The 15,073-nt window shown below is 49.7% G+C and overlaps 5 protein-coding genes across 5 annotated transcripts; all 5 read left to right on the top strand.

Moving 5' to 3' along the window:
* The first annotated feature begins 105 nt into the window (after positions 1–105).
* On the top strand, positions 106–2,407 carry BDV59DRAFT_207724 (Zn(II)2Cys6 transcription factor). Its single transcript, XM_073695055.1, has 6 exons — positions 106–635; positions 689–942; positions 993–1,224; positions 1,277–2,053; positions 2,107–2,183; positions 2,230–2,407. Exons 1-6 carry the CDS (start codon positions 133–135, stop codon positions 2,268–2,270), a joined length of 1,884 nt encoding a protein of 627 aa, XP_073548388.1. The 5' UTR covers positions 106–132; the 3' UTR covers positions 2,271–2,407.
* Positions 2,408–2,414: 7 nt separating this feature from the next.
* Positions 2,415–3,476, top strand: BDV59DRAFT_27617 (UbiX family flavin prenyltransferase). The gene is made up of 2 exons (XM_073696108.1): positions 2,415–3,344; positions 3,393–3,476. The coding sequence occupies exon 1, from the start codon at positions 2,527–2,529 to the stop codon at positions 3,217–3,219; it is 693 nt and encodes a 230-aa protein (XP_073548387.1). The 5' UTR covers positions 2,415–2,526; the 3' UTR covers positions 3,220–3,344; positions 3,393–3,476.
* Positions 3,477–3,881: 405 nt separating this feature from the next.
* BDV59DRAFT_207720 (putative extracellular lipase) lies at positions 3,882–5,824 on the top strand (the record flags this gene model as incomplete). Its single annotated transcript, XM_073695054.1, has 1 exon — positions 3,882–5,824. Exon 1 carries the CDS (start codon positions 4,136–4,138, stop codon positions 5,822–5,824), a length of 1,689 nt encoding a protein of 562 aa, XP_073548386.1. The 5' UTR covers positions 3,882–4,135.
* A 1,717-nt stretch (positions 5,825–7,541) lies between these two features.
* Positions 7,542–9,485, top strand: BDV59DRAFT_201790 (sulfatase family protein; the record flags this gene model as incomplete). Its single annotated transcript, XM_073693892.1, has 5 exons — positions 7,542–7,851; positions 7,903–8,378; positions 8,425–8,908; positions 8,973–9,094; positions 9,144–9,485. The coding sequence occupies 5 exons, from the start codon at positions 7,542–7,544 to the stop codon at positions 9,483–9,485; spliced, it is 1,734 nt and encodes a 577-aa protein (XP_073548385.1).
* A 2,165-nt stretch (positions 9,486–11,650) lies between these two features.
* BDV59DRAFT_207713 (uncharacterized protein) lies at positions 11,651–13,099 on the top strand (the record flags this gene model as incomplete). Its single annotated transcript, XM_073695053.1, has 2 exons — positions 11,651–12,436; positions 12,503–13,099. 2 exons carry the CDS (start codon positions 11,651–11,653, stop codon positions 13,031–13,033), a joined length of 1,317 nt encoding a protein of 438 aa, XP_073548384.1. The 3' UTR covers positions 13,034–13,099.
* Positions 13,100–15,073: the final 1,974 nt, after the last annotated feature.

Raw genomic sequence — 15,073 nt, 5'->3', positions numbered from 1 at the left:
TGGCGAGACTGAATCTACATTGAGGAGATGCTGACTCATCCGACCACCCGAAAGCGCCGCGGCCCGAGTCCGACTGCAACTTCCGTACTCTACTTCCACGCGTCTAGCCGTAATGTCGATTGTCGATTCGCAATGGCAAACAGCATTGACAGGCGCGAAATTGACCGAGTACTTCAGTCACGGCGCAAGCAGCGCGAGGCAAAAGCCTGTTATCCGTGTCGCGAACGCAAAGTCAAATGCGACGGCAATCAGCCATGCAGGACGTGTCGTCGCCGGGATCATCCCCAGATTTGCGTCTATGACATCGAGCAACCGGGAATCCGGAGGAGACAACCCAGAAGGGAGAACTCAACGGCTCAAACCAATCCCAACCCGGAGTTCATGGGTAGGCCAGTGCCTTCTTCGTCCCACGCCCCGTCAGATCATCCAGGGACTTACATATATTCCGGGGACAATTCCATTGTGTCATTTCTCCGCCATCGCACGCATGATGATGCGTCGATGGCACAGGAAGTGAGCTCCGTTCTGGGGCTGCAGAATACATACAGCACCTACCCGTTCATGGACGTGGGAACGGCAGAGGCTAGATGGAGGGAGTTGGTACGTATTATACCGCAACGCATGGAAGTTCTGAGGTACGGGTGTGCATCTATAGTGCAGACGAATTCGCATTCTGAGCAGAAGGCAGATTTTTCCAGTTCTACCGACAATTGGCTTACCCGTTCAATCCGATCTTGGCGGACTTGGATCGATTCGAACTCGATCTATGCACATATCTGAAAGCCTATGCAGGAGGGGAGTTTCAGGGAGACTCCCCGTCTGAAAAATGGGCGACAGACCGATCAATCGGGCATATCAGCTTGCTGCTTGCGACACTGGCTGCTGGGGCTCAGTACTCCGACTTGGAGCTTCCTCAACGGTCTCAAATATGCCTTGACTTTGGTAAGACGTCTGTTCATGCATCGAGGATGTGGTTTGACTCGTTGTCGCAGCTCGCAGGGCATTTCAGGCGCTCCGTTTGGCGAATTTCCTATTCCGCCCATCGTGCGACACTATCCAGACGTTACTGATTCTGGGAAATACAATCCAGAATAACGGCCAATCTGATGCTGCATGGGCCCTCCTTGGGACGACTGTCCGCCTAGCACAGACAATGGGGATGCATACAGAGAGAAGTATTGCGTATTTGCCAGAACAAATGCGATCAAAGGCGAAATCGATATGGTATGTCGTTTTTCCTGTTGATCTTGCTTTGGCCGTGGATTGATGAAGTCAGGTTTACTATTGTTTGGCAAGACAGTCTGTTGTCTCTTTGCTATGACCGGCTTCCCATTGTCTCAGTCAAAGGTTGGACTCTAGAAAGCATGACAAACCCCCGACAAGATCTTTCCTTCACAGATGTCATGCACTACCTGTGTAGGCTCGGAATCGAGATAACGACTGCCGACCGCGAGACACAGGAGATCACATTCTACCTTAATATGTTGAATAACCTCGATGACGTCTACCAACGAGCCTCGCCACACCTCCGTTCCCGTGAGAACTGCAAGTCCATGCACCATAACCTGGAGCACCTGACACTGAAGATGCATATTTCCCTGGCCGTTTCTGTTCTGACGCGCCCAGCGTTGAAACAATCGCAGATACGGGACCCGCCGTACAGCGTTCTGCGCGAAAGAGCAAAAACTAGTCTCCTCGACGCTTCTAGAGCCTTCTTGGAATTTCAGGCACTGAGTGTTGTCCCTCTCAGAACCTGGTCAATGGTACATACGGCACTCAGCTCGACCCTTCTGCTGTCTACTTGGGAAGAAACACGCAATGATCCCGAATCCCGAGATCTCCAACAAAGAGTGATAGAAGTATTTTCAGCGACTGGCTCGGTGGGACAATCGGGAGACTCGGCGCCAGAAAATGGACAGTGGCTATCGGAACGACATATCCGGACGCTGCTCACGCTGCGAAACGCCGTTCGGTATGCGCTGGACCAAGACACGGTCAACGGTCATCCTGACGAAAGTAATGTGGATTCTGAGACATCATTTCCCACTTTCGAGTGCGTATCCACACTGTGGCGCGTGTCGGTCATTTACATGCTGACGAGTATAGATTGCCGCCTGGTTTCCCTGAAGTGTTCGACCAAGCTGGCGCATCGCCGGTATCGTATCTTGACTCTATCATGAATAGTATGCTCTCCACGTATGCCTTATTACAAGCTGCTAATTGAAATAGTTCCGTTGTTCGACTTTTCCCAAGAAAATGGGTTTCCATGACCGATGCCGATGTTTACCCGACTGTTGAAGTCATACTCGGATATCGGCATTCGGGGGCTCGGTGCGCGGTAGGAACGTTCTGGACAAAAAAATTAATGGATGACGACGGTCACGACGCCTTTAAAAAGGTAGTCGCCGTACCTCATTTAAATACCGATGACTGAGCAAATAAATTTCAAATCCTCAGGTGCATTTTATATTCAATATCGCCACGGAAAGACATCCTACCGCCATTCCGGAGACGTCTTCTATCATAATGTTCGAATCTATTTTCTCCGGCACCACGACGCCAACGAGTCAGACAACACCTTCCTCAAGTGAAGTCGCAGAAAATTATGCACGACCTGTTAGCCTCAGCCAAACAAGGCGCCGCCGTATCGTTGTCGCGATGACGGGGGCTACCGGAGCCGTCCTGGGAATTAAGGTGCTCCTAGCACTCCGTCGCGTGAACGTCGAAACACACCTTGTTTTGAGCAAATGGGCCGAAGCAACCATCAAATATGAAACGGACTACCATCCTTCAAACGTTAGGGCGCTGGCTGACCATGTCCACAACATAAACGACATGGCCGCTCCGATCTCAAGCGGCTCTTTCCGGGCTGACGGGATGATCGTGGTGCCGTGTAGCATGAAGACGCTGGCAGCCATTCACTCGGGTTTCTGTGATGACCTAATATCGCGGACCGCCGATGTCATGTTGAAGGAACGGAGGCGACTGGTCCTTGTCGCGCGGGAAACGCCACTGAGTGAGATTCATTTGCGCAACATGCTAGATGTCACGCGGGCGGGAGCGATCATTTTCCCACCGGTGCCAGCCTTTTACATCAAGCCAGCAGGGGTCGAGGAGTTGGTTGACCAAAGTGTCGGCCGGATGCTCGACCTATTCGGGTTGGACACCGAGGACTTTGAACGATGGAACGGGTGGGAGAAGTCGAGCACCTCGAACTGATTGGAAAATGCCTGGACATACTTGATAGAGTACAAATCCCTACAGGGAGAAATTGACTGGATACAAAACCCCGACAACACAGCGCCCCCCTGCCCCGTTTGGTGCCTGGCATGGCAGTCATTATGGTATGTTCCCTGCAGAATGAGTTTAGTCCTGGTTGATAACGGCTTTAGATATTCCATACACCTATGCAAACCTCTTTCAAGTTGGCTGAGCATACCAAGACTGCCAAGGACTCTGCATAAGTTCAGCCACTGCAACCACCTTAACAACTCAAGGCACCATCGACGGCCGATTCACATCCCCGATCCCAATTGAGTTCCATCTCCGGCCAATCCTCTCCGAAAGGCGATACAGGTCCGGGAACGATGGATCAGCAGGGGTTCCCCGCGCGAACTATCTCCACCTCTACATAATGCGGGGTGAGGATTTACTAGTTCAGTCCGATGCTGCCAACAATAACCCGTGAATTAAACACCGCTTTTGATCTGCTGACTCTCATGGTACCTTCTCCCGCTTTATCTACCGTACTTACCTGGAGCCAGCCTCGGTCCACATGTTAGGTTCGGCAGAGGAGCAAAGATCCTGGTTCATTAGGACCTGAGACCCTTGCTTACAGGTCCGATGACCATCTCGCCAGGCAGCAATTTTGTAGCGGCCATCACCGAACACGCAATCCGTATATGTGCCGAGACAGTTAGAGCGTCAAATCTCTCAAGACGTGTATACGATATGGCTCGCAACCGAGGAACCACATGGGATTCTGGAATGCTGGAATGATTGACTGCAGATCAAGGGTCTTAGCACGGCATCTTGGCAAACAACAGACACCGCCAACGTGCGACTGAAAAAAAAGCTATAGATTGGCTGCTACCCATCGAGCCCTCGACTGTCTCCAGGTCAGTAACCCGGTAGGATGCTTCTAGAACGCCCTCTTTGTCTCTTGGCCCTCTGTATTTCGGCCCTGGCGGCTCCCGCCAAGAGGGACTCGCCTTCTGTCACCATTGCCTCCCCTTCGGCAACAATTGTCGGCAACTCTCATTTGGGTCTCGATGGGTTTAACAATATTCCCTTTGCTCAGCAGCCCACTGGCACGCAGCGTCTGAAGCCGCCACAGCCGTTGACATCACCCCTAGGCACCGTCGATGCCACTGGGGCATCTCGGTCTTGTCCACAATTTTACTTTTCAACCAACAACACAGAGTTTCCTGGCTCTGTCGTGGGGCAGCTTGCTAACATCCCACTGTTTCAAACGGCCACAAATGCAGGAGAGGACTGCTTGGGGCTTGACATCCGTCGACCTGCGGGCATCACCGCTGACGCCAAGTTACCAGTGTTGGTATGGATATATGGAGGTGGATTCGAGCTTGGATCGTCGGGCATGTATGATGGATCCCCGTTGGTATGGAGCTCCATGAGTCTTAACATGCCGATCGTTTTCGTGGCGATTAACTACCGCGTGGGCGGATTCGGATTCATGCCTGGAAAAGAGATTCTTAATGACGGCGCAGCCAACTTGGGCTTGTTGGACCAGCGGCGGGCTCTGGAATGGGTAGCCGACAATATCGAAGCCTTTGGGGGCGACCCCGATAAGGTCACGATCTGGGGCGAATCGGCTGGGTCGATCTCCGTCTTCGACCAGATGCTTCTGTACGATGGCAACTACACTTATAAGGGAAAGCCGCTCTTCCGTGGAGGGATCATGAACTCCGGTGGAGCGATCCCGGCTGACCCTGTGGATGGAGTGAAAGGCCAGGCTGTATATGACCAGGTCGTAGCTTCCGCCGGCTGCTCTTCGGCGTCGGACACTTTGGAGTGCTTGCGAGGACTGGACTACACGGACTTTCTCAACGCAGCGAACTCTGTTCCCGGCCTTCTGAGTTACCACTCTGTAGCGTTGTCCTATCTACCTCGGCCAGATGGCAAGGTACTGACCAAGAGTCCGGATGTGCTCGGTAAATGTGGAAACTATGCACCAGTGCCGTTCATCATTGGCGACCAAGAAGATGAGGGCACGCTTTTCGCCTTGTTCCAGTCCAACATCACAACAACAGACGATATCGTCGACTACTTCGAGAAGTACTATTTCTACTCGGCATCACGGGAGCAGCTACAAGAGCTGGTGGGAACCTACCAGACCATCACAGAAGATGGGTCGCCATTCCGCACGGGCATTTTCAATAACTGGTACCCGCAATTCAAGCGTCTAGCTGCCATTCTGGGCGACCTGACATTCACCCTGACGCGGCGGGTGATGCTAAAGTATGCTACGGAGATCAAGCCTGATGTCCCCTGCTGGTCCTACCTATCGTCATACGACCACGGAACGCCTATTCTGGGGACGCTGCACGGTAGCGATATCCTGCAAGTCTTCTACGGCATCCTCCCCAACTACGCGTCGCGAGCGATCCACACGTACTATTTCAGCTTTGTGTACGACCTGGACCCGAACTCGCGCCGTGGGAATCTCATGAAGTGGCCGCAGTGGAAGGCGGACAATCAATTGATGCATTTCATGGCTGATAGGGGAGCCCTTCTGAAGGATGATTTCCGATCGGATACATATGAGTTCCTAATTAAGAATGTGGATTCATTCCATATATAAATACGGGTGGAATGAACTGTGCCAAGTTGAGTATATAAGTTTTACGGTTTTATGAGAATATGAAGTCTGGACGGATCAAGGCAGAGACTTTCGAATGAGTATGTAATACGAATCGAACCCTTGGATATCTTTACCGTTCTTCCCATATGGGTATGGAACAATTATGGCCCTTGTACAACGGAGTGAGGTAGTTTAGGCCTAAGGGAATGTGGCGGGAAAGACTTTAAGAATAGAGTCTGATGGCCAAGATTCCCCACACTGGAATGCGGGGTATTCCGGGGTTATGCAGTGCGTCCCACAAGATTGCAAGTCTGCACGAAAAGCCTGGGAATTGGCAGCAGTAGAGATCTATTAACCGTATGGTTGATGGCCAGCAAGGGATTATGCCTCTGAGTAGTGTGGCCATTTTAAGCGGCTGTTCATACGTAGACTCAAGGATAAACGGGTTTCTGTAGTTCTCCGGACCGTCTTCTAACGTTGAGACCCACGGTTGACTACCGGCACTGAGGAAGATCGTCATGAGTAACCATCGCATAATCCTTACTTAATTTCCTCAACCGTAGAAGGTCATCTCCACGGGCAATAGCCCGTATTCCGTAAGATGGCTGGCTGAATCTAGTATCATCAACGACCACACATATCGTATTTCCCGACTACACTGCCGAACTTGAGATCCTTGTGCCTCTTTTGGGGAGTATGGTTAGAGAGACCGTGCGAGACAGTTGGAGTAGAGTGACGATATTACTCCATACATGCGGAATCGTTCCGACTCATATTTGTGAATGAAGGATTAGAATGAGGGGTCGAATTGAAGCGCATGGACCGGTCTTCTCGAATGTGGAGAGTGTCGATACCTTGGCAGATGAGCCATGTCGGAGAGTGATATGTCGGATAAAGCGCAATGAGATAGAACAGAAGTCGATGTTCGAAAATTTAATATGTCAATGGAGCAAACAGATTAAATGGTCTGATTGATTTAAGCATCCACCAATGAAGCACTGTCAAAGATATGAGCTCATGGTCAGCACCAAGCACGTAATCCATAGCCGAGCGAGATCCACCAGCCGATCCGTCGGATGTGGAGGAGCGGGACCATGTCGGCAGTGACCGGGGAGGATGCAAAGAGTATGGGCGGTGTTGAGAAGTGGCAGCAGTATGAAGGCGCTGGAGAGGGAAAAGGTCAATTAATGAAATAATGAGAGTGATGTAGAAGATGAATACCTGATAAGGTGATTTCACAAACACTGTGTTTCCGTTTTTGGCGTTTATACATGGATAATGACTCAGCAGATAAACAAATGCTTATACTCCCAATCCGCGCTCCCATTGGCCCATCGTGATGCAATTCCGGACTAAAAAGGCAAGCTCAACAACCTCCATCTGTCATCTCTCCTTCAACATCGCCTTAGTTCCGCTGTCCACTTCTCGGCTACGTTTTTTCGGTTCGCAGGCCGATCACCACCCTCATGGATACGCTGGATTCTCCCGACAATCCTCCCATTGGCCCCTTGCGTGGTCTCTCACTAGGGGGAAATCATAATAAACCCCCTAACCCAGGCACCGGAGCGATGGCATCATCTCGTCTATTTAAATCGCCATCCGAGCTCGCAAAAGTTCTTCTCCGCTTCATCGGAGCTTCTATATAACTCCAGGCGCCCAAAGCTTTTATTGACGAGAGCCCATCCTTGCCATTGCTTGATCGATACCCCTAATCGTCATGAAGTTCTCCGGCGTTGTGGCCCTGGCTGCCCTCCTGGCCGCTGCAGAGGCCATTCCTCAGCAGCATGTTCTCCTGGAACGGAAAGCAACGAAGCCTCCCAACTTCCTCTTCGTCCTCACGGACGATCAGGATCGCCAATTGGGCTCCCCAGAGTATATGGCCAAGACATTAAGTCGTATCAAGGACAAGGGGGTCGAGTTCACCAACCACTTCGTCACAACGGCGCTGTGCTGTCCTTCTCGCGTCAGTCTGTGGACAGGTCGGCAGGCACACAACACGAACGTCACCGATGTGAGCCCTCCGTGGGGTGAGTGCATACCAGATAACCGCGTGGGTACATAGACGTTGACATTCCTAGGTGGTTATCCAAAGTTTGTTTCGCAGGGGTTCAACGACGATTGGTTCCCTATCTGGATGCAGAATGCCGGATACAACACCTACTACACCGGAAAGCTCATGAACGCTCATAGCGTGGAGACTTACAACACCCCCTTCGTGAAAGGCTTCAATGGCTCTGATTTTCTTCTTGACCCCTACACTTACTCCTACTATAACTCAAGCTACCAGCGCAACCATGAGCCACCGAAGAGCTATGCTGGCAATTATACCACAGACGTCATCACCCAGAAGGGTCTGGGATTCTTGAATGACGCGCTGGAAAGCGATCGCCCGTTCTTCTTGACCGTGGCTCCTATTGCTCCGCACTCCAACATTGACCCTGCGAGTGCGTCCAGTGATCATACCGTCATGACCGAGCCCATTCCCGCTCCCCGTCACCGTCACCTCTTCAAAGATGTCAAAATTCCCCGCACTGCTAACTTTAACCCTCTCAATGTAAGGCTGGCCCTCATCACGCAGTGATTCACACTGACATCTCCAGCGGACTGGTGTCAGTTCCATTCGCGACCTGCCCCTTCAGAACAAGACAGTCGTTGATTACGAGGATCACTTCTACCGTCAGCGCCTGCGGGCCCTGCAGAGCGTGGACGAAATGATTGACAAACTCATCGACCGTCTTGAGGAGAGTGGCGAAATTGATAACACCTATGTTATCTTCTCTGCCGACAACGGTTTCCACATTGGCCAGCACCGCCTTGCCCCAGGCAAGACCACTGGCTACGAAGAGGACATCCGTGTGCCTTTCTTCATCCGCGGACCTGGAATTCCGGAGGGCAAGACCGTGGATAGTGTTACGACACACATCGATCTGGTCCCCACCTTCTTCGAACTAGCCGGAATCCCTCTTCGCAAGGACTTTGATGGCACGCCGATGTCCGTCGCCAGCGCCTCCGGTAAGAAGCACGAGCATGTCGCTGTCGAGTTCTGGGGAACTGTGCTCCTCGAGGGCGACTACGCCGGCATGGGTAAGTTGAATATGCCTCATCCGTTCAGGATGTTTGAAAAGACAAGCTGATCATTGAAACACAGGGCCGGATGGTAGTTCCCGCCTGCCTAACAACAGCTACAAGTCCGCTCGTATCGTGAGCAAGGATTACAACTTGTACTATGCTGTCTGGTGCACCGGCGAGCATGAACTCTATGACATCTCGGTATGTGTCTCTAAACATGGAATCAATGCAGTAACACTAACCATCCCAGAACGATCCCTACCAGGTCGCGAACCTGTATTCGTCGGCCAACGCAACAAAGACCCATCTCCTGGGTCGCCCATTACCCGCCGTGCAGGACCGTCTGGACGCTCTAGTCCTCGTGCTGCAATCCTGCCAGGGAAATACCTGTATCGAGCCGTGGAAGGTCCTGCACCCCGATGGATCGGTCAACAGCTTGAAGGATGCGTTGGTGCCGAAGTATGACAAGTTCTACCAGGAACAGCCCAAGGTGGAATATGATCAGTGTTTGGATGGGTATATCATCTCGAACGAGGGGCCACAGGTTGGTCTCCAATATCGGGATGGCTTGAACTGGGCGGCATGGACATGATTGATGAATACACAACTGGTATTGTGCATAGTTTGCATAGAACATTGATATCCCAATTGCACATGTTTAACATAGAATTTTCCGGCGTGCACCTCGGTGAGCGGCTCATGGGTTGAGGTAAATATACTGCCAGCAATTTATCAGTCGTGCATAAATTGGTGTATACGGATGCGACTTCGCCACCAGGCACGCGTGCATGGGCGATATGTTAAAATCATCAATTTATCATTGAGAAATAGTACTAAGACCTTTCCCCGAGGATATGAGAGTCTGGGCTATCTTCAAGGTGCGTGCTCATTACCGTTTGATTGGCTCACCTATTACGCATTAAACACGATTTCTGTACCAGCTATACGTCAACGCTCTCATGACAGAGGACCGAACCATGGACATTTGTACTAGTCCCATAGTCGTTGTCATTTCACCAATCATGTCAGAAATTGTAGAAATATTAGAACGTGAGGGATTAAAACTCCAGGAAGACCTTGGTTGGCCTATATAATCAATCTGCGGTGTAGGCGACATACTCAGACGGTCATACTTTCCTACAATTTACTTCAGACTTACCTTCCCCGATTGTATATAAGGCTTTCGAAGTTCGTTTCCCTCATCTCGTCTCACCACACGCAAGAAAAATGGAACAAGAAATCATTGAATCCATTCTCGATCTACTTGCTGATCTTTCACAGAGAATTATATCAGTCGATCAATGCAGCCAGCGGGGCATCAAAGTCCTCCCCCTGGACCTGGAGTCCGACACTGATTCCACTGGCTTATATTTTCGCCCTATTTCCCAGGATTGGATGGCGCGGCATCCAATAAATCAGGACAGCTTGATGAAAACAGACCCGGCTGGTCTGTCGCTTAATTCGCATTCGCATGACCTGGACGAAGTCTACAATGTACTCGACACTCATACCTTCCTCGTTACTAGGGAAAACCTAAGGAACGGGTATGGTCTAGGCCATGCGAAAGGATGGCAGAAGACAATATTGTAAGATGGAATATTGACACCTACCCACCCAAAAACAATAATAATGTTCGAGCGACAGCCCAAATGATCCATTCATCGATGCATCCTCCCCACCCAAAGGTTTTGAGCCATCCGGGTACAATATTGTTGATATTTACGAGGTGAAAAGGCAGAGGCTACCACATGTAGTCATAGTCAAGAAGGACCCCCAACTGTCTCCAGTTGGAGATGAGAATATCCTCGTTCACGAGTTGACCTCGATCCTAAGAGTGATGTCCGTCCGATACGCACAATCCGAATTCGACATATTCCAGGTAATACCGGTAAGTCAAGGTTGACATGAGGCTTCCTGGTCGATGGTAATGGCTTCAATAGATATTATTACTATCATTCATGTACCCACGCGACGGTCGAGTGATTGAGGCGTTTCTTGACACGAATAGCAAGGAGCTTACTATTCGAAAAAGCCGATTATACAGTTTTGAGACAATGGAAGTGGCTCCGTTTGATTTGTTTATGCGTTGGATGCAAGGCGATCCTATTATCGAGCAGGTTCCTAAATGTGCCGATATGAAGCATGATGCAGCGTGATGGACTTGGATGTAGTGTTCCTGGAAGATAGCCTTGAGGAGTTTTTGGAGTTAGGTAGCGAGTCTGTATTTCTCCATGCATCTGAAAATTCAACGCCCGTTGAATGCGTTGCCAGTTCGAGAGTTAAATCGTCAGTATCAGCTAGCCTCAAAAGAGTTTTTCATATTCTTCCTTGATCACCAGGATTTGAGACCCGCCAATTACTTACTGGCCACCAAGTCAAGTGGGGAATTTCCAACACATTACCGAGTCGTGAGTGTGATCGGATTTACATGATTCTACATGTATCGTCGTCATTAATAACTGCTAGATGGCGAGGCCCTTATTCCTGCAGCCTCCATTATATACGGCTTGTCGAATCAACTGGCCACACTAAATCGGCCCCCAATCTGGGTGGATCAGGCAATATAGATGTACCCATCAATGTCTCAACATGGCCAAGCATTCCCGCTAGTCTGCGTCTAATGCAGCCCTAAAGAAGGCGGTACAGAAATGACGATCTTGAGGCAGTGTCATTCCTTGGCAGGGCAATGACTTGGTTTTTGCTGACATATAACGAGCAATTTCCCAGAGCTAATCTGAATCTCAAGGCCTGCGCAAGATGAATGTCACTCAAGATGCACATGTCCAGCCTCTTTTCCGCAGACTCTTCAACTATGCTGACAAGACGAACCATCTCGACCTGGAGGACTGGGTCAGCATTCTGACACTCTCTTTCTCGCCCTTGATCGCCCACGTTCTCTCCGGCGTGCCGACAGTTGTACGAAGGCATCCAAAGCCGCCGACCTGGCTGGACACCCTCTGTCTGTACAATCCCACCACCATCCTGTGGCGATATCTCGCGATTGCAGTGCGGCGTGCGCGATACCATCGCACCTGGAATTCCGCCGACATGGCAGCAACTAATGCGCTATTTTGGACATCCGATGGGTTCGATGGCTCCGAGGAAATTATGTTCCAGAGTCGAACGTTCTGCACAAGAGTCCCGACTCATAGCCGGACGAAGTTCTTGTCAATTGACACGCTCAAGACAATTATCACTACGTTGCAGGGTATCCAAGCAGGCTTCGTCCTCGTTCGCGGGATTTTGGCCCAGGTATCATTGAGATATAACCATCCATTCAATGCAACTATGGCTATGGACACGGTGTTTTACCCCCTGGCGATCTTTGGCCTGCTTCGCCTCTTTGCCGCCCCATGGTTGACGGAGTTGTACAGCTTCGCCGAGCACAACATTTATGACAGTGAAGCCCAACTGACTCAACACAATACGCACCATGCCCTCTCTTACCCTATGCCCCCATCCGCAGAGGACAGCGAGATGGGTACCAAATACGCCGTTACCTCCACGGACGGCACCCATCTCAACTCGGCCCGCCACCTAGCCGTGTTAGATATACAGTCCGATGCGCAATATGTGTCTGAGAAGAACATGACCGACCCGTCTGGGAAGTTCGGCATTATCATGATCCGCACGTGCTATGTTCTAATTCTTCTTGGACTTCTTGGTCTCTGTGTCTCGTACATAACTCCCATTAGGGGAGCGATGACGCTCATTTTGGATGGTACGTCGGCCCTGATTTTGGTGGCGGTCGTCTACATATTCATGAGTGGGATGTCTGTGATTCTGTTCACGATATACTTGATACGCGGTGGCCTAAAAACCACTACAGTGATCCCGTGTATCCGCACCTGGTGGTACCGGTTATACACGCTTGTGCTGATAGCAGCTGCTCTTGCATTACTTGTGCTATCTGGCTACTATACGCGACGCGCCCCGTGTGGGCAGTTGACCATGTTCCCAGCTCTATACGACAATCAGGTGTGTAATGGCACGCCAGTGAAACCGGATGCAGATAACGCAGCGGTAGGATTTATTGTTCGCAACACTCTAATGACACCATCTACTTGGATGGTCCCCTTAGATGGGTGGTGCTCTGGGACTATGGTAGATAAACTTATTCCGCTTCAGCAGGTGGAGTAATTGCACTATAAGCTGGGGCTCAAGGCTACGGAGTTTAAAGGAAATATGTTTGTATTTGTATTTGTCAGCTACAAAGCATAAGACTTCAATGTCAAGAAGTAGGTCAATTTATAGACATCAATTATTGAAAATGAGAAGTAGGGTCTAAACAGAGAATTCTCTTGGCAAAGGGTATATGATAGCTATACCAAGACAATACCTGAGTAAATACACCGAGTCATCCAAGAGGAGACGCGGCCACATGCCCATGTGCGAGTACAGCTAGGGTCTTGCAACGCATTTTCTGTCTCAGAGCTTTAAAAAGGGCCCATTCCTGTCTACTCACCAAGTTCCATGCTGAGGTAAGATAGCGATCGACATGTAAGGCCCCCAGGGAAATTAGCCCAAAGAATGCGGATAACAAATTGAAAACCATCTGTTCTGCGGACGTCGTATCCATGCTTGATTCCTTGCTTCTAGGTCTACGTGGTATACGTCATGAGGGGGCTATGCCTTTGGAATGTACAGTTTTCTCCTATTTCGGAAGACGCGTTGTAGGTATAAATAATTCGCTATCTCTTCCCAAGCTCATTTTCATCCTAAGATCCTCAACAAACCAAACGAAACTCTAACAGCCCATATATTCGTTGACTTTCCAAGATGCGTGTCATTGCCATCTTCGCTGCCCTTCTGTCACTGTCTTATGCTGCCCCATCTCTAGAGACAAGACAGCAGGGGGAGCAGTGCATTGCAAGTGTCATAATTGATTGCCGAATATAGCTGTTTTCTAACGTACTATCAGGAGGCCCATAATCCTGACACTTGTGAAAAGCAGTGAGTGCCCATAATGGTGAGAAGCTAACCTAATATGTCCTAACCTGTTTGCAGTGGTTTGGTCAAGTGTGATGGTGCAGGCTCTATTCTGGTTTGCTGCGCATGTCTTCCCTCATCATACTAGCCTGTCAAGTTTCTGTCTAACCGTCTGTAGAAACGCTGTTATTAAGGAGTGCAATAATTTGTGTCAGAAGAAAGCCCGATGAAGGACTGGTGAAGAACTGGAGAAATGAATCATCTGGAAATCTTTAATAAATGTCTATATATGAGTCATAAGCCCTGCTATCCAAGAGATAATTGACTACCTCAACTCTTACTGTGATGCTATTCCCTTTTCCATGGGATGTAGCGGTATGTATCGATGTACATGTCATATGAATACCGCAAGACATTTGAATTCTAATCATCTACGATGATACAAATTTGCTGAGAGTAAGTTCATCTGCGGACAAGATGTGATACTATATTTGATTGAGACGTGCAATAATAACCCAACTTTGATCAGGAACGGCAGATTCCCATTTCCCTGGATAGAACTCTATTCATTTCGGTCTTATATCTGCACCTAATGGGATGGTTCTGTTCATAATCTTTCCCCATGCTCTCTTGGTAGTAAGCGCATATGGAGTTGCATAGGGTAGAACAAGGACATTAAAGATAGTCGAACCGGACATCTCCTTTAGTCAAAGCAGATGGCATGAGTGTGGGTCGTTAGCCAGCATCAGCGTCCTGCCAGGTATTACATGATATACGTCGTCAACAGGCAGAAAATAACTTTTTCGATTATTAAAGTACCGTCTGACAAACAAAATAATTCTGACAAATTAAATAAGGGAATTCCACAAGTCAACTGCGTCCTCGCCTTGCAGACCACTCTGGCTAACCGTCGCAGCAGATGCCCAACAAGCATCAACTGTCTCCTGCGCAGCATTACATGGGCTCCGAAGTTGATTGCAAATATGACTGGTTAGAGTATCAATTGTCGGGGCTTCACCGTGCCCGTAGATATCCTCATCGTCAATCCTATAGAGCTGGGTAGAATCGTCATAGCTGATTGTTGGAGGTGTGCAGTCACCATAATCGTAGCATCCACTAGTTGGGGTAGGACAAGCAGAAGTAGTCGTAGTTGTAGAACTAGTGGTCGTAGTGGTAGTTGTGGTGGTGGTTGTAGGGGTAGTGGTGGTAGTAGTAGTAGTAGTAGTTGTTGTTGTAGGGGTAGTGGTGGTA

Source organism: Aspergillus ambiguus (assembly GCF_047715705.1).
Source record: "Aspergillus ambiguus strain CBS 117.58 unplaced genomic scaffold BDV59scaffold_14, whole genome shotgun sequence".
In the NCBI taxonomy this organism is placed as follows: domain Eukaryota; kingdom Fungi; phylum Ascomycota; class Eurotiomycetes; order Eurotiales; family Aspergillaceae; genus Aspergillus; species Aspergillus ambiguus.
The sequence above is the reverse complement of the archived record's forward strand: the minus strand, read 5'-3'. Positions and strand labels throughout refer to the sequence as shown.